This window comes from Arachis hypogaea, chromosome 13 (genome assembly GCF_003086295.3).
Source record: "Arachis hypogaea cultivar Tifrunner chromosome 13, arahy.Tifrunner.gnm2.J5K5, whole genome shotgun sequence".
Lineage (NCBI taxonomy): Eukaryota > Viridiplantae > Streptophyta > Magnoliopsida > Fabales > Fabaceae > Arachis > Arachis hypogaea.
In genome coordinates this window covers 140,876,010-140,898,973 of record NC_092048.1, presented here as the reverse complement: position 1 = coordinate 140,898,973, position 22,964 = coordinate 140,876,010, and the positions used below count along the sequence as shown (strand labels likewise).

General features: G+C 33.9%; 2 protein-coding genes and 1 pseudogene across 2 annotated transcripts; 1 reads left to right on the top strand and 2 right to left on the bottom strand.

The window, feature by feature from the left end:
- Positions 1-2,997: 2,997 nt before the first annotated feature.
- On the bottom strand, positions 2,998-4,114 carry LOC112792292 (cytochrome b-c1 complex subunit 6-1, mitochondrial). Its single transcript, XM_025835465.3, has 4 exons — positions 3,933-4,114; positions 3,746-3,830; positions 3,427-3,516; positions 2,998-3,338 (listed from the first exon to the last, which is right to left on the bottom strand). Coding segments are annotated over exons 1-4 (210 nt in total). The 5' UTR covers positions 3,935-4,114; the 3' UTR covers positions 2,998-3,305.
- A 734-nt stretch (positions 4,115-4,848) lies between these two features.
- On the top strand, positions 4,849-6,067 carry LOC112792291 (uncharacterized). Its single transcript, XM_025835464.3, has 2 exons — positions 4,849-5,296; positions 5,570-6,067. The coding sequence occupies exons 1-2, from the start codon at positions 5,087-5,089 to the stop codon at positions 5,717-5,719; spliced, it is 360 nt and encodes a 119-aa protein (XP_025691249.1). The 5' UTR covers positions 4,849-5,086; the 3' UTR covers positions 5,720-6,067.
- Positions 6,068-12,627: 6,560 nt separating this feature from the next.
- Positions 12,628-14,467, bottom strand: LOC112792290 (serine decarboxylase 1-like; annotated as a pseudogene).
- Positions 14,468-22,964: the final 8,497 nt, after the last annotated feature.

Sequence of the window (22,964 nt, the reverse complement as noted above, 5' to 3'; positions counted from 1 at the left end):
AGTTTTCGGGGTCATGGTACAATAACATCAGTACTACTGTAATCGGAGACAATAGTGTCACTCAGCTTGTTCATGCACTCAGGAAATGGATGATGAGAAAGAAAAGACGTGCATCTCGCATCAAAGCTCTCACCAATGGCAACGGAGGATTGAGTCAAAATGGAAACATGTCACGAAGGAGTGTGTAGTAGAGATTACGTTGTATGTAATTCTAATAATTTAAGGCAAATTCTTTGATGTTTTGGTGTCGAATTTATTAAATTTATTTTTTAGGGTAAGTTTTAAATATTTAAAATTTATTTATTTTTATATTTTTAAATTAAATATTAATTTTTATCTTTTTTTAATAAATTAAATAATTATATATAAACACCATAACATGTGCTATCATTTAAAATCAAACTCTAATTATTCTTAATAATGTAAAATCTAATTTTTATATTTAATTTAACCGGCTAATCACTCGTGCGAGTAAGTCAGGTTGGAAGAAAGGGAGGAAGGGAAGGTTTTCGGCTTGTAGAAGGAATCAATGAGGCGAATTGAACTAGGTTGCACTACTTTGAGGGAAACCCCCAGCTTCTTAGAGGCTTGGGACAATGGTTGAGGGAGTATATAATGAGACCTTCTTTTATGACTAATAGCCCTAATTTTTTATTCCATTATTTATGTTGTTTAGTATTAATGTTGTCTTTCTATATTTTCTTTTTCTCATAAAGAATTGATGGGGGCAGACAGTACCTAGTGAAAAATAAAATGGAGAACAGATTTCTCTTGTATTTCTTGGAATTAAATGAAAAGTGCATCCTTGCACACAAGCAGGGAACTGAACAAAGAAAAAGAATAAAATGAGAATAAGAGTCACCAATGACATACTATTAAATTCTTTGTTTGCCCTTAAATTATATATAGAGATATAAGGGTATAAAAATCAAACTTCTTTTATATATATTTGGAAAGAATAAAAACTAATTATCAACGCTTAAATGCTTGTCGTTAATGTCCCTTCAGAAAGTGTATGTTTCTGTGTATTGTGAGTGGGCTTGGCTTGGTTACCAAATTGGATGCTGAAGCCTATGGAATTAGAACATAGTGTGATCTTTTATTATTTATTTTATAGATAAAATTAAAAGAAAATATAAAAAAAATTATTTAATGATGAGAGATTATATTTTATTTTCTAAAATAAAAATTTAAAATTTAAAAAATCTAAATTCAGGCTTATAATAATATATGCTCATGATATATATTAGGTTAATAGTGCATTAATAAAAATTATTTTTTTATTAATTTATTTTTTAATAATAATAATAATAATAATAATAATAATAATAATAATAATTTTCTTGTATGCACCAGCACCATTGTTACAGTTCGTTGTTTGCAACATGCAAGTTTCGTGTAACCGGAGTTGTGCTGATTATGTGTGGCTTATAGTAAAATTTAAATTTTTTAAATTTTGAATTTTTATTTTAGAGGATAAAATGTAATTTTTTATTATTGAATATCATTTTTCTCATATTTTCTCTTAGTTTCATCGATAAAATAAATTATGAGAGATTATACTTAATTCTATAAAATAAAATTTAAAATTTAGAGGATCAAAATCCATTAAGTTTAGTACGGTCTTTATGACAGAGATGGAGAAACTAAGACTTAGTAAGGACATAAAATTTCTGCCCTCTCATTATTTTCAAAAAGTGGAGACATAAGGCCATTTGTTTTCAGGGACAAGATGGACAGAATTGAGACAGAGATACGGAGACAAAATCTTGTTACATGGATAGAAACATTGTATCATTAATGTATTTTGTATCTATTCTGACAGAAATGACACAAAGATATTAACAAGAGACACAACTTATTTTTTATTTTTTCTTTTTTTATTCTTGTTAATTTTTTATAAATATATTTTTCTATTATTATACTTTTCTTCTCAAAATTTTTGAATGAAAAAAATAAAAATAAATTGGATTCATAATTTATTCTAGTTTATTATAAAAAACACAAAATTATGTCTCTGTTTTTTGTGTCTTATTCTATTCTAAAAATCAAACGTAGCCTAAAAGGCTAAAAATTTTTTAAATGAAGATTGAAACTTTAATAATATTTTTTCTTAAAAATATTCTTATTTAATTTTTTACAAGAGACACAACTTATTTTTTATTTTTTCTTTTTTTATTCTTGTTAATTTTTTATAAATATATTTTTCTATTTTATACTTTTCTTCTCAAAATTTTTGAATGAAAAAAATAAAAATAAATTGGATTCATAATTTATTCTAGTTTATTATAAAAAACACAAAATTATGTCTCTGTTTTTTGTGTCTTATTCTATTCTAAAAATCAAACGTAGCCTAAAAGGCTGAAAATTTTTTAAATGAAGATCGAAACTTTAATAATATTTTTTCTTAAAAATATTCTTATTTAATTTTTTAAATTCTAAATCTATTCCTCAATTTCTATGTTTATCTTAAATTAAACATAATACCAAAACATAACACAATTTAGTATATTTTATATTAAACACAATACAAAAGTTTAATTTAATTTCTAGGCCCTTTCAAACGCATCCAACCCACTTCCAGTGAAGGAGTGAATCATTAAAAAAATAAAATATTGTTGTATGGGAACAGAGACGCCGTAGTATCAAACTGGTTTCAGTATAAAATTAAACTAAATTCAGCGCACGATCGTAATGTAATGTGAGTAGGATTAAAAGTTTAAAACTAAGCCAACTGATTTGCTTTGACAAATTGTAATGCCCTTGTACGATATGAGACAAAGATGCTAACATTTCAGAACCACTTTGTATTGAATTGCGTTGAATCATCATATAGTTAGCAACAACGTTCCTTTACCTTTTAGCTTCGGATATTGCTGCAACAAACACTATAATGGCGTGGACGTGGCTAGTTCCCACGTCAGACTCAGACCTCAGTAGTCATATATTTTCTGTCATAATATTCCTTGGAAAACAGCTAATGGATCACTCAAGAAATATGGGCAAGGTAAATTTTTCCTATTCAAATGTGCGTGTCGGACAGTAAATCAATCCAACAATAAGCTCTTCAATCAACACCCTACTTATTAACAAATAATTCAAGACAGAATACATCCTTCAGAATCTAAAAGGTATAATAATTTCGCATAATGTTCTTATTAATCACAGTCTAAGCTCAACATGATTTCAAAATTTCACACTAAACACAATGATAACTGTAGGGGAATAAAATCCGGGTAGTTTTGTTATTTGTGAATGATGTAAACCGGAGGTATTTGATAAAACAAGTGAAAAAATTTCTCTCATTACTTCAGTTTGGGGAATAGCTTTGGTGCAACCTGCATTGCAACATGATGATTTATTACTGGTATTCAGAGAGAACAAAATGGTTCAATGGTTGTTTGCTTTATAAACTGTAATACTTACACATTTATCAATACATGACCAGTAATCAAAATATTGTCCAGTGCAGTGTTTGTGACCGGAATCATCACCATCAATCCTCTTGATACATGCCTGTAGCAATAATACAATTGAAGAACAGAATGAAAGAATGGTAGCATCTCTTGTTTTAGTAAAAAATTATAACCAACTCACATCATCCATATAAGAAGGCAGTAAAAAATATAAGCATTTCATTTCCTAGTACTGTTTTACCATTTTGTCCTAAATCTTCGAATCTATCTATTCTGCCATTCCAGAAGCCATCTTGTAGAAAAAGCAACAAAAATAAAGGAATCCATACCTGATATTCAAGTAATGGTTTGACACACTTCGGTTTGCAAGAGTCTTCGAGATATCTCTTTTGATCAACGGGTTCGTCGTCAGCCCTAAGTGCAGGTCAATAAATAAGAAAACAACAAATTAACATAGGATCAGATCCATGGGAGGAATCAAGTACAAAGAGAACAGATCTGATTGAGGAGACTTACATTGCAGTTGCAGTTAGCGTTGGGAGCAGAGAGAGAGAGAGCGTGGTTAGTGCGATGCGATGCGATGCGATGGAAAGGAAGGTGGGAGAGAAAGGAGAGGGTTGCTTCTTGGGTTTTGGGGGGTGCTTGGGTTTCGGATCCAACTCCTTTCAAGTTTGAACCTGTCAACGTTCTTTGATCTGCCTCCTTTTTTGGCACTCCTTACTACTTTTTTGTTGTTTCCAGAAAATCTTACTGGGCTTTTTGTCCAAAACGAAAATAAGAACGAGATTTTAGCCTTGCCCAAAAAAAAACATTATATTTGTATGAAATAATTAAGATGTAAATGTATGTGGGTTGGTCAACCCACTCATCCGCTTAAACAAGTGTTAAAGTAAAGATTGCTAAAGTGTTAGAAATTATTTATTCAGACAAAAAAAATATATAACTTCACCAGCCAAGTTTGCCGCCACTTCAATGACTTCAATCCACCACCATTTTTGTTGATATGAAATCTACCTCCTCTTCAAAATGAAAAGCTAGAGTTACCTTCCAATAAATCAAATAATTATACATAGAATTATTTATTTAATTTAAAGCTTATGATTGTGCAATTTCATTTAGAAAAAAATACGATTAATAATTGATATAATTTAATAAATATAGGATTTTAATTTTCCATTTTTTTTAATAAAAACAAAAATGATTAAAATCGTAATTTAGTTTGATTCATAAAAGTATAACATAACCAAATTGAACCAAACAACATGTTTGGATTAGCTTTTTAATGATTGGTTGATTGAAAAGACTCAGAGCAGCCCATGGTTTTAAAAAGTTGTAATTGTGTTGATAGAGTAAGAAGAAAGGCTATTTAATTTAAGAAAAGGAATAAAAAAGCAAGGGCAACCGTTGGCCTCCTCAAAATATTGCTGGCTATTAGGAACAAAACAATCCAAAACCCACCCTTTATAAACTACTTTGGGATATCAACTATTATTTTATTCTTTTTTGGCACTTTCCCTATTGCCTTCTTAGTGTTCTTTCTCTCATAATTAACCAAGGGGGAGAACCACCAAGAAGGTATAGTAATAATTAACTTTCTTTGTTTCTTCATTATATTCTCTCAACAAAGAAAACCAAAAACAACAATTTGTGTCTAGCAATAATAATTGAATATGGGTAACTGTGGTGCCAAGCCTAAGACTAAGGAAGGTCTTGAGCCAATTGAAGAGGAGCCCGTGATGAACCAGAATGAGCTCAAGCATAAGGAAAAGAATGAAGATGAACAAGAAAATAATGTTGATACCATTAATTATAATAAGTTAGAGGAGATACCCCACAATAATGCTTCTGATCAGAAGTCCCTTCATAACTTGCTCAATGAGGTACTTGCATATTTAATTTAGTATTTTCCTCTACAATTTAAATTACAAAAGGATTTAAATTTTATTATTTTATTGTTAGTAGTATGAAATTTCTTTACATACAATGCTTCTAAAGTAAAATTAAAGCATTACTTATCCAATAGCACTTTTCAGTATTCAGTATTCACCCCTGCATCAAGAATGTTACATCATTACTCTTGTTTATTGTAGTAAAATCTGAAAACTATGAAATTATCATCTTTAGAATAATATGTGGATATTGTATATTGGCAGAAGGAGGAGGAGGCACCAAAATTGGAGGCGGCAGAGGCGGAGGCGTCTGGCGTGGCGGAGGTGGTAAAGTTAGAGGTAGTAGAGCCCAAGGAGTTAAAGGTTATTCAAGAAGAGAATCCCAGCAGGGAAGAGGCAAAGATTGAGGCCTAGATATAATAGCTAAGAACATGCACACCCTTTAAAACATTAACTATAGATATGGTTGTGATGCATGCCTTTAGCTAATAATAATAATAGTTATTATTATTATTATTATTAATGATAATAATTAATAGCTATATATGATAACTTTTAGCTTTTCAGTTTTGAGCTTCAACAAGACTTTGACTTTGTTTGGGTTTAGGATTTGTTGATTTGATTTAGTAGCTGGGGGAAGGATGATTTTCCTCTCATACTAAAAGCAAGTGTGTTGTATGAATAACTATGTAATGTGAAACTTTATTAATTAATGCATTATGGCCAGGGTTAATTAAATAACGCCATTGGCATGTTTCCAAAGATTACAATTCAGGTGACATTACATTTTTTTTAATTTATATTATTTGGTATTGCTCCAAATACAAGTATTTCTGTAATTAATTCTAACCAAATCGATTCAGTTATTAATTGATCCAACAAAAATTACCCATACAAAACACACATAAATCATGCACTTCTTTTTCGTTCTTATGCTATTGTTACTTTTTTTTCTTCTTCTTTTCTTTTATGTTTTTTTTATTTTCTTTTTTTTTAGAAGAAGAGCAAAGAAAATAACTAAAACGAAAGAAAGAGGAGAAAAATCATATAATTTGTGTTATTTCTTGTAAATTTATGTGATCTTTTTAAAATTTATGTGCTTATTGTAAAATTAAAGAAGAAACAAAAAAATCAGATAAAAAGTTACAGTATTCTATAAAAATATATATCTATATATATAAATTATAAAGTTAGATATGAAAATATGAAAAATTGCGAAGCTGAATACAAAATAATGAAACACATCTCATTGTAAAAATAATGTAAATTATACACCAAATTAGAAGAGTAAAAAACAGTCTATCTGAAAAGAGAAAATATGAAGAGCTAATGTATGTAGTGTATAATATGTACAATGGAGATTAAATTGAAATTAAAATCAAATTATAGACAATTAATTAATTTTAAATAATTTTTAATTTTAAATTTAAAATAAATTAAAATTGCCGTTAGTTATACAAACACACAAACGAAGATCCTCTCTATATACGATGTTACATTCTCTATCCCTTTCTCCTCGTTTCTCACCGGCGTACGTAAAGGCAACCCCCCACTAGCACATTCCGATCGTGTGTGTTCTTATCGCGGCACCGCAGCAACTCTCGCAGCAACTCCAAGCAGCACATTCCGATCGTGTGCGCTGTTCTTGCGGCCCAGACGAGCAACGACTCCCTCGCAGCCAGCGTGTGTCTCCCTCCCTACGACAATGACGCAAGATAAAGAGATCACAAGTGTGTTTCCTTTGTTACGTCCATCACTCCTCGGGAGTTCGTAAATGGAGTGCAATAACCGTGTGAATATAGTAGATGTAACTTACGCGTGCTTGAAGACAATATCAAATCAAACACTCAATTGTTTACTTTTAATTTTTACTCATGTCTCTTCATCTGTTCAAAGTTTTTTTTTTTCTCTAGTTTTATAGTTACATCTGTAAAATTTTGGATTTTTAAAAATTAAATAATTAGTTATTTATGAACTAATATATTATATTGAGATGTAATTTTTAAGAAAATTATTTTTAACAAAAATAATTAAATAAAATTTTATGATTATTGAAGTTTGATTTAATTATTATTTATTCTATTAAATTTAAATTATTTATCAAAAAATAATTTAATAAGGCAAAAATTAAATTTTTTATTATTATTATTATTATTATTATTATTATTATTATTATTATTATTATTATTATTATTATTATTAAAGTTAAAAAAAAGAAAAGATTTGGCCGAACCCATTTTGGAGTAAAAGAAAGAAAATGAAACATAGCTTATATGTATACATATATGTATAATCAATGCTACCAAATCACCATTTATTATATTTATTACCTTGGTTTCATATATATATAACCTAGACATTACTATTCAATTGGCCAAAGCCTTTAAGGGAATTGAGAAAATTGAAATATATATATATAAAAGAGAGAAATACCATGAGAGAGAAGAGAACGGAAATCATGGAAAACAATCTATAATTTCAATAAAAAATTTAATTCGGTAAAAGTTTGTATCATTTTTCTTTATATATTGGCATTACTTTTGTTTGATAAAAACTAATGGTGACGTAGTTCCTTTTTTTCTTGAATTCGGCCAATTGAAGTTATAGGAGGCATAGATAATTTCTAACGCTTTCCACTTCAGCAGCTCAATAAAAAAGCTTTTCTGAAATTTTTGTTAAATTTGATTTCATACAAAAGTAGAAAATTTTATTTTAAAATTAACGGTTTTCAATTTAAGGATGTCCAAAAATATAGTAAGTAATTATAAATATGTTAGTAATTATAATGTTATTGAGTTTGAATTTTTGGTGGTGAATGATTGGCTATGTTTGTGACTGAATTTTTGGTTACGAGAGTGAATGAAAATTGATTTCTTAATTAGAAGTAGTAATTTTGAGAGTTTATAAATGATTTTATAAGGATTGGAATCACATGTCGATTATTAAAAACCTTATGTTTGAAAGGTGTTGATAGAAGGCCGGTAAACTGTCTAGAAGTTATGGAAGTGAGGGAACCCGTAAGGGTGGTGAAGTCGAGTCTTAAGGGGAGGTTCTGTCTAAGTTTTTGTAAAAATAAACGAAAAAGTAGTTTTGGTTCATGATTAATGTGAAAAAAGCATGGTCAGAAGGTTATTTAAAGTTTGAATGAACGCAAGAATTTTTCTGTTGGTTTTAATAGCAAAAGATTTGAAAAGGAGTTGAATTTTATTGAAATAGAAAGAGGCGTAGCTTTAAAGAAAATGATTTGATTATTGAAAAACTTATTTAATATTTCGAATGGTGTGATTGTTGAAAATGATTTGTTACTTGGAAATATTTTGAAAAGGGTTTGAAAGGTGGTTAGATTGGGACCCTTGAAGGGTGGCAAAATCCGAATTTTAGAGAAAATATTGCAGAAATTTTTATAAAACTCCGAAACTCTGCTTAAAGCATAATTTAAAAAGAAAACTGGATTTAGGGTTTATAATAGTTGATTTTTGAATTATCAAGAAAAATACCATGTTTTAAGTTTAATCTATTGAGAAAAGATTTTTGTTTTAAGTTATAATTTGATTTCGATTTATTAAGAAAAAGAGTTTTTATTAAACGTTACGAAGTTTGATTATTTAGAAACTAATCAATTTAATAGATGAGTGAATAGGTGGTGATGCGGAGGTGTAATTGATTATTTGGTGATGCGGAGGTGTGGGTATGTAATTGGTGATGTGGAGGTATAATAAAAAGAAAGAAAATGAGAACTAATGAAGGAAATAGATAATTAAGAGAAAAAAAATGAGAAAGAATGAATAAGATAGATACTTGAAAAGTGTATGTTAAATAGGTATTGTGCCAAAGTGCTAATGCGAAAGTACCCGCCTAACTGATAGCCTAAGGATGCTAATGCGGGAATGTCTGCCTAACTGATATATAGCCTACAGTTGCTAATGCGAAAGTACCCGCCTAACTGATAGTCTAAGATTGCTAATGCGGGAAAGTTCACCTAACTAATAGCCCGTTTCTACCGTGATGCCAAAATATCCTAACTGATACGGGTTCGCCCATGATGATAATTGTGTCTGACTGACATGGTAAGAGACCATATTCGGGATTCGCTCCGAGTAACATCGGGTTGTGGGTAGACAATCGACGCGTGAACTCATGGCCTGCATAGGAAAGGCATGCATCATATTGTTTGTGCATTTGCATTTGATTATGGTTGTTGAATGTTGTAGTAGGCTTAGAGAAGGGGGATTGAATCTATGCATTTCTTTTAAGTTACTGATATAACCCTTTAAAGTAAAATTTCAAGTCTAATTCTATTTGAACTCAGCAGCGAAAAATTTATGAGACAATTTGTTTTTGTCTCATGAATATCAGAAAACAGAACAGAGCAGAGAAGAGAGAAGCTGACACCATCATGTATCCTGGTTCAGTTGCCTTGTGCAATGCAACCTACATCTAGTCTCCACCACAACAGTAGTGGAATTTCCACTATAGTTAAAGTATTACATACACCAATTCCACAGGATTGTCACAATCCTTTCACACTCAAGTTCTAACATAACTTGGCATTGGCTATGCTAATACCTAACTCTTCACTCTTAGTGCTAACCCAACTAAGAAAGGGGTACCTCACAGGTACAAGATACAAGATATAAACTCACCTAAAGAAATCTGAAATAGCTCTAGACTTTTCTCTCATGTGTATCTCTCTGCCTCTTTCCACTTTTAGCCTCTTTCAATGACACTCTCATTCAGCCTTTTACCTCAAGAAATTATAGAAAGATAAACATTGAAAAGTAAATTATAATCTGTAAAACATGAAGGAGATTGACGCTTCAACAGCCTCTGTTGCTATGTGATGAACCATATTTGCTTAACTCTGATTTAGTTTCTCATTCTGGCGGAATACTTTTTTGAAAGAAAGCACTGTCCAAGTTGATGAACTCTCTTAGAGAAGACTTCTCAAAATATGAACTTCAAACCCTGGTTCTCTCTCCTCATTTTCAAACTGAAGTGATTTTTCTATTTGTATGATTTCAAATTTTTTTCACACCATAGGCTTGCTTCACACAGTTGACTTCTTCTTCTCACAAAAATAGAGCAACAGCTACGCATAAGAGAGATGGGACTATAGCAGATATTTTAGATTTCATGCATTTATACCTTCCATCTTCTCTTTTATCCTTTTTCCAATATCTTCAAAGATCTGAACCATTTATTTTTGCTTTGACTCCTAGTTCTTTTCTTGACCGTTGATCCACAGCAGAATTTCATAACACCTATTTTCTTCATTTTGCCAGAAATGGATATGAGGGGGAAGAAAGTTTCAACAAGTTACTTTGAGGTATCAATAATAGAAACATCTTTCTGATTTGCCTAAGATTTGATTTTGCCTTAGCTTTTGATTTTTTTTCTTTCTTCTTTGTAGCTAACCTCTTTTTTCTTCTAGGATGTAAACCATGGCATGACCATTTCTGACTTAGCTTAGCTTGCTTTGATTAGGGTGATTAGACATTAGTTTTTTGTGATTTACCTTTCTCTCTCTTTCTTTTTTGATGAAAGAACAATAAGAGTGAAGCTCTCTCTCTCTTTCTTTCTGATTCTTACTAAAACAAATATGTGAAGTGCTTTGGGAGGCTTTAGGAGGCTTCAGCTTGAGTGATGTGCCTTGGGCTTGGATTATCTTTACTTACCTCTTAGCCCATGTAACTTCTTTGTTATTTTCATTTGGGTTTTATTTATTAGGCAATTCACCAACAATGTTTTGGTTTCCTTGCACTTGGGATGCTGTTCCTTTTGATTTGGCCTGCAACACTTAATGAAATATAATCAAGCCCAATTGGATATTTAATCCAATAAAATAATATTTGTCATCATCAATTAAGTTAGTTAATTTCTTAACTCAACAGTTATTAATCTTGTTTATTTGTGATTGTGCTGTTGTCTTGGTGACTTGCTTGTATGCTTGATTGAACATTTTACTTGTGCTATGGACTTAATAATGTGGTGGGAGTTGATGTTTGTGGTTTGGGTTTAGGTATATTAATTGTGATGCTGCCTTATTTAGATATTACGATAATTGAGGAATGTTGTTAAGAGATGAGGAATTGTCAATGTGACGGAGATTTTGTTTAAGTAATGTGATTTAAAGAAAGGATTTTACACGGATTTAGGTAAGACTTACGAAGGATTTCAAGGGTTTAATTAATAAAACTGTTTCAGGTTATGAGTTAACTATTTGTATATTATTATGTATATTTCTACGGCATTCGCTATCCCTACTGAGAACATGCGAGGACGACGTTCTTACCCCCTACAGATCTTCTGTTTCAGCGACAGGCCCGGAAATCCTTGGCGCGGAGCCGCGACTGAACATCGGAGCTTTATGTAAATATATATCCGTATTTTCTGTAGTTGGTTTAGCCTTAGATTTTCTCCTTGCCATTTATTATCTTTGATTTTTAGAGTGGTAGGACTTGTATTTGAGAATTTTGGAATAAGTTTATGTATATATTGTTATGTGAGTATATATATTTTTGTGTTAATAATTTTAAAGTAAAGACCTTTCATTTTCTTAATTAGAGTTTCGGTTCGTATTCGCGAAAGCTCAATATTAAATAAATGTAGTATATAAATAAAGGAATAGAGGTAAGTAGCGCTCGGACTTTTAGTACAATCATGAGGTACTAAAAGTTAGGGTGTTACAACATCAAATCATAAGACTCATGTGTCAAATTATACATTTTCCTTTTTTTAATAAAAATTAAATTGTTGGATGATCATAGTTGTTTTTTCTATTTATTCATTTTCTTCTTCTATTTTAATAGTCAATTTAGGATGGTCATTTTAGTAGGTATACAAATGGTTATTTTAATTTTTATGTAGATGATTATTTTGATTGGATTGAATTTAGTTATATATAATTAAAATATGTTAGATGTTCAATTCATTAGATATGCGGATGATATTTTTATCTTTGAGTGGATGATTATTTTTACTAAGGATGAGTGACGTGTGGCAAGCCAAAAAGCGATAGTAAAATAGGATGATTATTGATAAAAATGGGGTGACCGCCGGTTAAAAAAAAAGAAAATATTAGAGTAAAATATTTTAGTAAATTAGGATTTCAGATGATTTTTTTTAAATAACTAATTGAACTTTTAAAAATTTAAAATTTAAAATTAAAAAATTTAAAATTTAAAATTTGATGTGAAATAATTGAACGAAAATTTTTAAATTTATTATTTATTTTTATTGGACTAGATAACCAACCCATTATAAACATTGTCAAAATTTTTTATTGGCTCTTAACAGGATTCATCTGACAATTAAAACAACTCTGGTATTAAACAATCTTCAATTCATCCATTCCAGTGTAGCTACATTTCTTGATTGTTGCTTTCAATACCACAAACATTAAGAAACATAAATCATATATACATACAAGCGATTACACACAACAACAACTCTATAAATATCCGAGTGACAGTTTCTCACCTATGCAAAGCACAAAGGCAATTATGTATGCCAACATCAGAAGCTATACAAGGAGGCTGAGATTTCCCTTCTCCGAACCATGCATCACGCTTTTGCACAAGCTCGTCAAGAAAACCATCCAGCTTGTGTATGGTGACATTTGGCATGACCACAACATGTGCTATGTTCCCCTGGCACGCCAACTGCCACTTGCGCACGAACTCCTCGTCGTGAGGGCGCTCAAACACGACGGTGCTGCTGAGCTCGTTCAGCATTGCTCCGATCCCCGCGTGGACGAGGCGGTCCTTGAAGTAGTGTGCGTTCCTCAAGCATTTCTGAACCTCTTTCCGGAATCCCCTGTATCCTTTTCTGTTTAGAGTGTACCATAGGAAGAGTGGCGCGTGGCCGTTACGGCTACCCATGATTGTTGCATCTCTCGAGGCAAGGTACTCTACGTTCCTTGACAGCACCTTCACGTGTTCCAATCTTGTTATCAGCACCCCACATGGCATTGGACACCCAACGAATTTGTGCCCTGACACACTCACGCTTCCAATTGCCTTCTTGAAACTCACTTTCGGAGCCTGAATTAGTTAAACATGTCAAATCATTTAACAGTTAACAATTAACAATTGATGAATGAAATTGGAAGGTTTGATTAATTACTGGTTTGACGAAAGGTAACATGAGACCAAACAAAGCCCCATCACAATGGATATAGAATCTGTCATGGGAGAATCCTGCTTCCTGAAGCTTGTTAATAACCAAATCAAGATCATCAACAGCTCCTTTGACAGTTGTACCTATGTTAACATTAACAATGGCAGGCTTATCCTTGTTAGAAAGAAGCTTGGACTTAAAATCATGGCAATCAATCTCGCCAGAGGAAAGAGTGTTGACTTTGACACAGTCCATTCTGTACATGCGAGCAGCCTTGAAAACGGAGTAGTGTGATTCCTGAGAGGCATATACAAGATTCCATCTGGGAACACCTCTCTGCCAACAAGGATTCCATGGAGATTCCCTTCTGTGCCACAGTTTGTTATGTATCCCCAGTACTGGTTCTTGTCAAGTTCCCACAACCTTGCAAACCAGTCCAAAACACCAACCTCGAACTGCCTCGAGTGCACCCCGTAGTTGCTCTCGATAAACGGATCCCCCAGGTTGTTTATGGAGAAGTGCTGAAGCTGACACAGCGCATCGTAGTCGAAATCCAGATTGTACGGATAGCCTGAAACAAGTCATCATAAATTAGTTTGTTTTGAATTGCAACGCCATGCATAGTAGTTGGTTTTTTCTGTTACCTAGATGGAACTTGGTTTTTTTTGTGAGGGATTTTTTGTACTTGGATAAAACACTAGCCATATAAGCTTCTCTTTCTCCTGTAACGTCATCATCCAGATCTGGTTCAGTGATTTCAAACGACACCGTATGCATATCTCTTCCCAGAACTATCTTCTCCCTTTCGCCATGATGATGGACTAGTTCTTTGATCAAACATCCCCCTACACCTGCTCCATTCATGCTTGAATCAACAGTACCCCAAACATCAACACTTCCCACCATTTTTAAAGAGTAATTAAATGGATATTGAAATTAAGTACCAAGAATGGAATGAAGCATGAAGCATGATGCCTCTGATTTATATAGTAGCTAGCTATCACAAGCAGATATTATTGTATGAACGCAACGTAATACGTATTAAATGCTTTGGAATCAATTATTGACACCTTATTAGGTTGTTGGGAGTTTCAGACCATACATATTTTTAAATCTGCCAGCAGCAACTGTTTACTTTTACTTCATTCCTTAAAAATTTAAATGCAGTTAACTTTACTTATAAAATTGATAGTTGAGAGATATTAAATAATTTAATTAATTTAATTCGTTTTTAATTATTAATTTTACATCAAATTAACTGCACTTTAATTTTATCTTATTTAATTTCAGTTATCAGAATGCAACAAAAGGAGAGAATCAGTTCTATTTACATAATGAACATTTATTCTGTTTTGCCTCATGAAGATGATGTAGTAGTAGTAAAGAAATTCTCGACATCATATGATGATGATGCCTTATCCACAGTACATACAATGATACAAGAGTGTTGTAATAATTGGGTTCATATAATTACGAGACGTGGGGGCACCCATGTGATTCTCATGCATGCTGGAATCTGCATGTGGGCTCCACTATCATCTATCACAATATCTTCTAACGGAAATGTTTGGAAAACGATAAAAATTAGTTAACATTAACTTTAAATTATTTTATTTTATATTTATTAATTATTTTTAAAATGAATTATTTTTCATATACAATCAATTTTAGTATTTAGGTTAGAGATACACCGTTTTTTCTCTCTCTTGCTTCTTCTCCTTTTCTTTCTCTTTCTTCTTATTTTAAATTTACGTACGTGTGAAGTTTTTTTTTATCTTCATATTTCTCATTTTTTTTTTCTCTTTTTTTTTCACATTTCTTTTTTTTTACATATTTTCTCTTTCTTCTTTATACTCTTTTAATAATAATAATTTTTTATTGATATTGAACCTATTTAAATAAAAAATATTTAAACATGTAACAACTCTGATCTATTTTAAAATATTAGACATAATAAATATATAATTTTAAATTTATATATATAAAATTATAAATATTAATTTAAAAAATTAAATTATTATCTTTATAACATTATTAAATATTATGAATAGATTTATCAATCATTTCATGTGATCATTCACAGATAAATCGTAGCATAATCACAAGTTAACAACCCATTAGCCGCATACTCCTATTATAAGTTTATAACTTCCTTTTAGCTATAGTTTTATTTACTATAAGTTTGCGTGAATTTTGCATTAATTTTTTATCTTATTTTTATTTATCTTATACAAACTTTTTTTTAATTAGCAAAAGATTAAATTGTCAAATATTTTAGTTATAAAAATTTTAATACCATCTCATAAATTAATTTTTTAAAAAACTTAAATCAACAAAAAAATATATATAAATAATTATATATTTATGAATTTGTTTTGCTTGATGGGTTAAAAGAATAATATATGTATATATAGAAAAAAAAATCCACATTATCATCAAGAATCAGGTATACATACAGCTTTGATTTCCTTTTTTTTTCCGTATATAATTCTTAGTAGATAGTTAGCAAAATAATTTTTACGCTTATAGTTTATGTAGAGTAAAATTCTATCCAAATTTTTAATTATTTTGTTAGCTCTCATTCTGTTTTTTATTGATTAGAAAATAGTATTTTGATCTTTAATAATTAATTTCGTCAAATATTTTATTCTTTCTATTAATATTTTTATCTAGAGTTAATGGATTTTATTTATATGTCCTGTTAGTTAATGACATATCAAAAAATTATTCTAAGAGACAAAATGTTGATTGTCATGTTAGTAATACACTGCAGTAAAGTAGAACAATTAAACTCCTAAACAAATTTTAGAAGACCCTTAAACTTCTGACTAATTTAAACATAAACACATAAATCCATAATAATGAACTATAAAGTATGACAAATATTTTCAAATTTTAGCAAACTATTGTATTTACTGCACTGATTGTTGACGTTGGTTGGCGACAATCTCATTCATTACTCCTCATCCTCTTTCTTTTTTTCTGTAAAGTTCTGATAGTAAAAACTACCTCATCAAGTTCAATCCCTTTCAATCATTTTCTTCTTGATTTTCAATGCGAATTTTATGTCCCTATCTTTGCAATATTCATCCACTAGTGTTGTGAACATGATTTTGTTAGATTTTTTAAACCTCTCTCACTCATCTCATTTATAAGTTTCCTAACTTCCTTCAAATTGCAGATCTTGCAAAGGCTATTGATCAGCGCATTGTATGTGATCAAGTCCGGCCTAATGGCTTGATTGATCATTACCTGAAAATTCTTTCATGCTAAAATAATTAATTTTTCATATTTGCATTGTCCATCAATCAAAGTGGTGAAAGTAACACTATTCGAGACCAACCCTCTTTGCAGAAGAAAAAGAAGAAGAATATTATAGGTTTATGTTTAAATTAGTTAGGTTTATTATAGGTTTATGTTTAAATTAGTTAGGAGTTTAAGTGTCTTATAAAAAAAATTTCAGAAATTTAATTGTCCTATTTTACTATAGCATATTATTGATATGACAGAAAATGTTTCATTCTTTAGAATGATTCCTTATGATTCTTTGATACGTCCTCATCTAATGTGATATATAGACAAAATTCATTAGTAGATAGTAGAATATTCGACAAAATTCATTATTAGGAATTACAATGTTATTTTTCAATTAATAAAAATAGAATGAGAGTTAGCGAAATAGTTAGAGGTCGGAGTGAGATTTTACTCTTATACATATATATATATATATATATATATATATATATATATATATATATATATATAACAGATGATGAAGAGAAGGTTATTATAAGAAAGTAACTACTAACACAACAACAATTTTAGTATTTTGCAGCGATTTTTAGAGTCGTTTTGTGACGGTTTTGAACTGTCACAAAATATTTTACAACGGTTTAATTAAACACCAGAAGATAGAACGCGGATAAACGTTTAGTGAAAGTTTTTTCAACCGCTGAAATAATTGTCGTTAAACGTCTATCAATTTCTGTCGCTAACTGCTGGAATTATTGTAATGTATAAAGAACAAGGTGTAGTGTGGTCCGCTATACTAATTAAGATGCTTTGGATCTTTCGTAGTACATAAATGTATTTGGGCCTCTACATTGTCACATCTCTAATAATTAAAAACAAAATCTAAATTTTGTGTGAAATTGAAAAAATAGATTTAGTATATAAAATATGAAATGGTAAAAAGGGATATGGTTACATCATCATCATCAATCAATAGTTCAATACTACCTGCCTTTGATGCCACTATAATTTCTGTGAACCCCAGTTCTATATAAATTTCCAAGGAATGAAAATAAAGTAACTCTAATCCTATAACTACTGTCCTAAAGATGTGGAGTTTCAGAATTTAAAATTTAGTTTGCTACTTTTTCTCCTCTCCTTTTATAAGTATATTTAAAAGGAGTTAAATCCCTATTATCTCTCTGGTTTGTTGCAATACCCCCCATGAAGAGCCACCTTGTCCTCAAGGTGGAAAGAGGGAAATGTTGTCTGTAATGTTGCTGCTGACTCCCAAGTATTCTCGAAATCTGGCAGTTCTTTCCATTTGATAAGGACCTCAAGATCTCCCTGATTGTTGTAGCGGCTGTCAATGGCTTGTTCAGGTTCTACCAGCAATTCCCCTTCTTCAGTGAGTGCTACGGGTAATGGTTGAGGATGTAAGGAAGGTCCAACACTTTTCTTCAACTGGGAAATATGAAAAACAGGGTGTATTCTTGCTGTGTCAGGTAATTTCAGCCTGTAGGCCACTGCTCCAATCCGTTCTAGCACCTCAAAAGGACCATAAAACCTTGCACCTAACTTCTGATTTGATCTGGCTGCCAAAGATTTCATCCTATATGGCTGAAGTTTGAGATACACAAAGTCTCCTACTTCAAAAGACACATCACGTCGTTTCTTGTTTGCACTTTGTCTTATTCTGTTCTGAGCCCTATTAAGCTGAAATTGGATTTCATCTAGCATCTGATTTCGTTCCTCCAATAAGACCCTTACTTCTTCTACTGAAGATTCCATCCCTCCTCGTAATAAAGCTGGAGGTTCCCTGCCATATAAAGCTCGAAAAGGTGTCATCCGAATAGAGCCATGGTATGAGGTATTATACCAAAATTTTGCCCAAGAAAGCCAAGCTGGCCATTGTTTAGGTTTAGCACCAGTTAAGCATCGCAGGTAGGTTTCCAAGCATTTATTCACCGCCTCAGTTTGCCCGTCGGTCTGTGGGTGATAGGCCGAGGACATCTTCAAGGTAGTACCGGCCTGTTTAAAAACTTCAGTCCAGAAAGCACTCATGAATATTTTGTCTCGATCGGAGACAATTGATGATGGAAAACCATGGAGGCGTACCACTTCCTTAATGAACAAAACAGCAACATCCTTTGCCATAAAGGGATGTGAAAGTGGGAAGAAATGAGCATATTTAGTCATGCGGTCCACCACCACAAATATTGTATCCATCCCATTGGCTTTGGGTAATCCCCCTATGAAATCCATTGAGATGTCAGCCCATACATTGGAAGGAATTGGCAGCGGTTGTAGGAGACCAGCAGGTTGCAAGGTAGAATGCTTGTTCTGCTGGCAAATTTCACAGCCTTTAATAAATTTCATCACTGCTGCCTTCATACCCTCCCAATAAAGGATAGCAGAAATCCTCTTGTAAGTTCTAAAGAAGCCCGAATGGCCTCCCAGCTTGGAGCTATGAAATTCCAACAGAATTTTTGGAATCCATTTAGAGGTTTTTGCAAGCACTAACCTCCCTTTATATTTGAGTTTTCCATTCATTAATGCAAAACCGGGTGTAGTTTCTTCCCCTACTAACAACTTCTGCATAATCCCATTTAATTTTTCATCAGCCAATACTTCAGCCTCCATATCATCCCATTCTGCTGCCATGGAAAAAGACAGGGAGGAGAAATGAAATTTCCTAGAAAGGGCATCAGCCACCCTGTTTTCTGTACCTGCCTTATATTTAATGTCAAAATTGTATCCCAGTAACTTGGATAACCATTTCTGCTGGCCTTCGTCTGCTACACGCTGATCTAATAAAAACTTCAAGGACTGTTGATCAGTAAAAACTGTGAACTGCTGTCCCATGAGATAGTGTTTCCACTTTTGAACAGCTAGAACAATTGCCATAAACTCTCTTTCGTAGACAGATTTTTGCTGGGCTGTTTCCGAGAGTTTTTGGCTCATAAAAGCAATTGGCCGACCCTCCTGCATCAAGACAGCACCCACTCCCTTTCCGGATGCATCGGTTTCCAACTGGAAAGGTTTAGAAAAGCATGGAACGGCTAAAACCGGAACGGAAACCATAGCTGTTTTGAGCTTTTGAAAAGCAGATTCAGCATCCTTACCCCAATTAAAAGAGTCCTTTTTGAGAAGTTGGGTGAGAGGAGCAGCAATAGTACCATACCCCTTTACAAAGCGGCGATAATATCCGGTTAAGCCCAAGAAACCCCGCAAGCTGCGAATATCTTTTGGTGGAGGCCAGTCAAGCATATCTCTGAGTTTCTTAGGATCAGCCGCCACCCCTTCGGCAGAAATAACGTGTCCAAGGTACTCAATACTCGTTGCTTCAAAACAGCACTTCTTTTTATTTACCAATAAACTGTGCTGCCTCAGTACCTCAAAAATATTCTGCAAATGACCTCTGTGGCTAATGAGATCCTTGCTATAAATAAGGATGTCATCGAAGAAAACTAAAGCAAATTTTCTGAGGAACGGACGAAGTACAGTGTTCATGAGGGCTTGAAAAGTGGATGGAGCGTTTGTGAGGCCAAAAGGCATTACAAGGAATTCGTAATGGCCGTCGTGGGTGCGAAAAGCTGTCTTATGAATATCCTCCTCCTTCATTCGAATTTGATGATATCCGGATTTGAGATCCAATTTGGAAAACACTGTTGCACCATCGAGCTCATCCAATAGCTCCTCTATAATAGGAATAGGAAATTTGTCCGGCACCGTGATCTTATTGAGGGCCCTATAGTCGACGCAAAACCTCCACCCACCATCCTTTTTCTTTACCAAAATTACCGGGCTCGAGAAGGGACTTGTGCTGGGCCGAATAATCCCAATCTGCAGCATTTCATCAATTATTTTTTCCATTTCTGCCTTCTGATAATGTGGATATCTGTAAGGTCTAATGTTTGGGATTTCTGCACTGTCTTTTAGCACTATAGCATGATCGTGTGTTCTTTGTGGAGGAAGACCATATGGGGACTGAAAGACATCCTCAAATTGCTGCAAAATTGCCAAAGTTGCTGACGAAACAGATAGTTGGGCTTCTGTAGACTCGGCAATGAACATAGGGGTTACGAGAAAGCCCTATTCATTATTTCTCAGGGCATTTAAAGTCACTTTTGCACTAGCTCGACTTCTCCCTAAAGAGGGATCACCATGCAAAGTCACCTTCTTCCCATTCAACATCCAGCTTAAGGATAAGGCGTTATAATCCCCTTCAAATTTGCCCAAACTAGCAATCCACCCCGCACCCAAAACGACTTCAGAACGTCCAAATTCCATCACCAAGAAGTCCTCCACAATAGAAATTCCTTGTACCAATAATTCCACTTTTTCACAGCCACCTAACCCATGCTCTATTGCTCCATTTCCAACCTCAATTCGGAAAGGAGGCAGGTGTACCAATGGCAAACCCAGTATGGAGACAAGAGAAGATGAAATAAAATTCGCCTCAGCCCCTGGGTCAACCAACACGACCACCTCAACACCGTTTATAGTAGCTCGTACCTTCAAAGTTTGGTGTGATGTAAGTCCCCAATAACTTAGAGAAGAGAGACGAAGAGAAAGACTGTTAATGGTTACGATAGGTTCGTCCGAGGCCAAATCTTCGCAACAATCCTCGGGTTGTTCATCCTCCTCCCCCAGGAGAATGAGTTGTTGATGTCCGAACTTGCATGCGTGGCCAGGATTCCACTTGTCCCCGCATCGGAAACAGAGACCTTTGCGCTGTCTCTCACTCCATTCCTCATTTGAAATCCATCGTGATGAAGGCTTTGTGATATTAGTGGTGGAAGGGGCCGAGGAAGTATTGGATTCTGTTTTACTATGGGGGATGGATGTGGGCTGTTTAGTTATGGAAGGAGATTGTGAAGTGTGCTGAGCCCAATTATTGGATCTGGCACCGCTCCAGCCCAAACGGTTAGTATTTTCATTTCGTCTTCCTCCTGGGTGCGTTCCTTCTGTACGCCACGCTTCATTCCTCGACTCTAACATCATGGCCCTATCCATCAGGGCCTGGAGGTTTTCAAACTCGGCAACTCTCATCTCCGCTTTGATCGACGGTTTGAGTCCTTCATGGAACATGCACAACAAGGTATCTCCCCCCAAATGTCTATGTGCCCTAGCCGCTATCTCAAAGTCTCTCCGATACTCCATAACCGACCCATGCTGTCTCACCTGCAATAATGGCGCAAGAGGATTCGCATCTGCACCAGGCTCAAATCGTTTGAGCAAATCTTGTTTAAAACGAATCCATGAAGGGAAGGTGGATTGAGACTCCCACCATTCAAACCAAGTTAAAGCTTCCCCATGAAGTGCAAGCACCGCGTACTCGAGTTTCTCTTCCACCTGAATCCTTGATATGCGAAAATAACGATCCATTCGAACCAACCATCCGCTCGCATCCGAGCCATCAAACGAAGGAATGTCCACTCTGCGATTGAGATCACCCCTGTTTGGAGGTGGATCTCGCTGACGCCCGCCACCCGGATCGTTGATGCGCGAGTTCCCACCGCTCGAATCCTGTTGTGGGATTCGCATTACTAATTCATCCATCCTTTGCGTCATCGTTTCCATTATTCCTGTGAATGGTTTCCACACGCAGCGGAGGTGCGATGGAGGATCGGGTTGAGAGTCTGGAGAAACAGTTGAATGAGTTTCGATCTGAACAAAACAGAATAATGGAAACGATAACGCAAAGGATGGATGAATTAGTAATGCGAATCCCACAACAGGATTCGAGCGGTGGGAACTCGCGCATCAACGATCCGGGTGGCGGGCGTCAGCGAGATCCACCTCCAAACAGGGGTGATCTCAATCGCAGAGTGGACATTCCTTCGTTTGATGGCTCGGATGCGAGCGGATGGTTGGTTCGAATGGATCGTTATTTTCGCATATCAAGGATTCAGGTGGAAGAGAAACTCGAGTACGCGGTGCTTGCACTTCATGGGGAAGCTTTAACTTGGTTTGAATGGTGGGAGTCTCAATCCACCTTCCCTTCATGGATTCGTTTTAAACAAGATTTGCTCAAACGATTTGAGCCTGGTGCAGATGCGAATCCTCTTGCGCCATTATTGCAGGTGAGACAGCATGGGTCGGTTATGGAGTATCGGAGAGACTTTGAGATAGCGGCTAGGGCACATAGACATTTGGAGGGAGATACCTTGTTGTGCATGTTCCATGAAGGACTCAAACCGTCGATCAAAGCGGAGATGAGAGTTGCCGAGTTTGAAAACCTCCAGGCCCTGATGGATAGGGCCATGATGTTAGAGTCGAGGAATGAAGCGTGGCGTACAGAAGG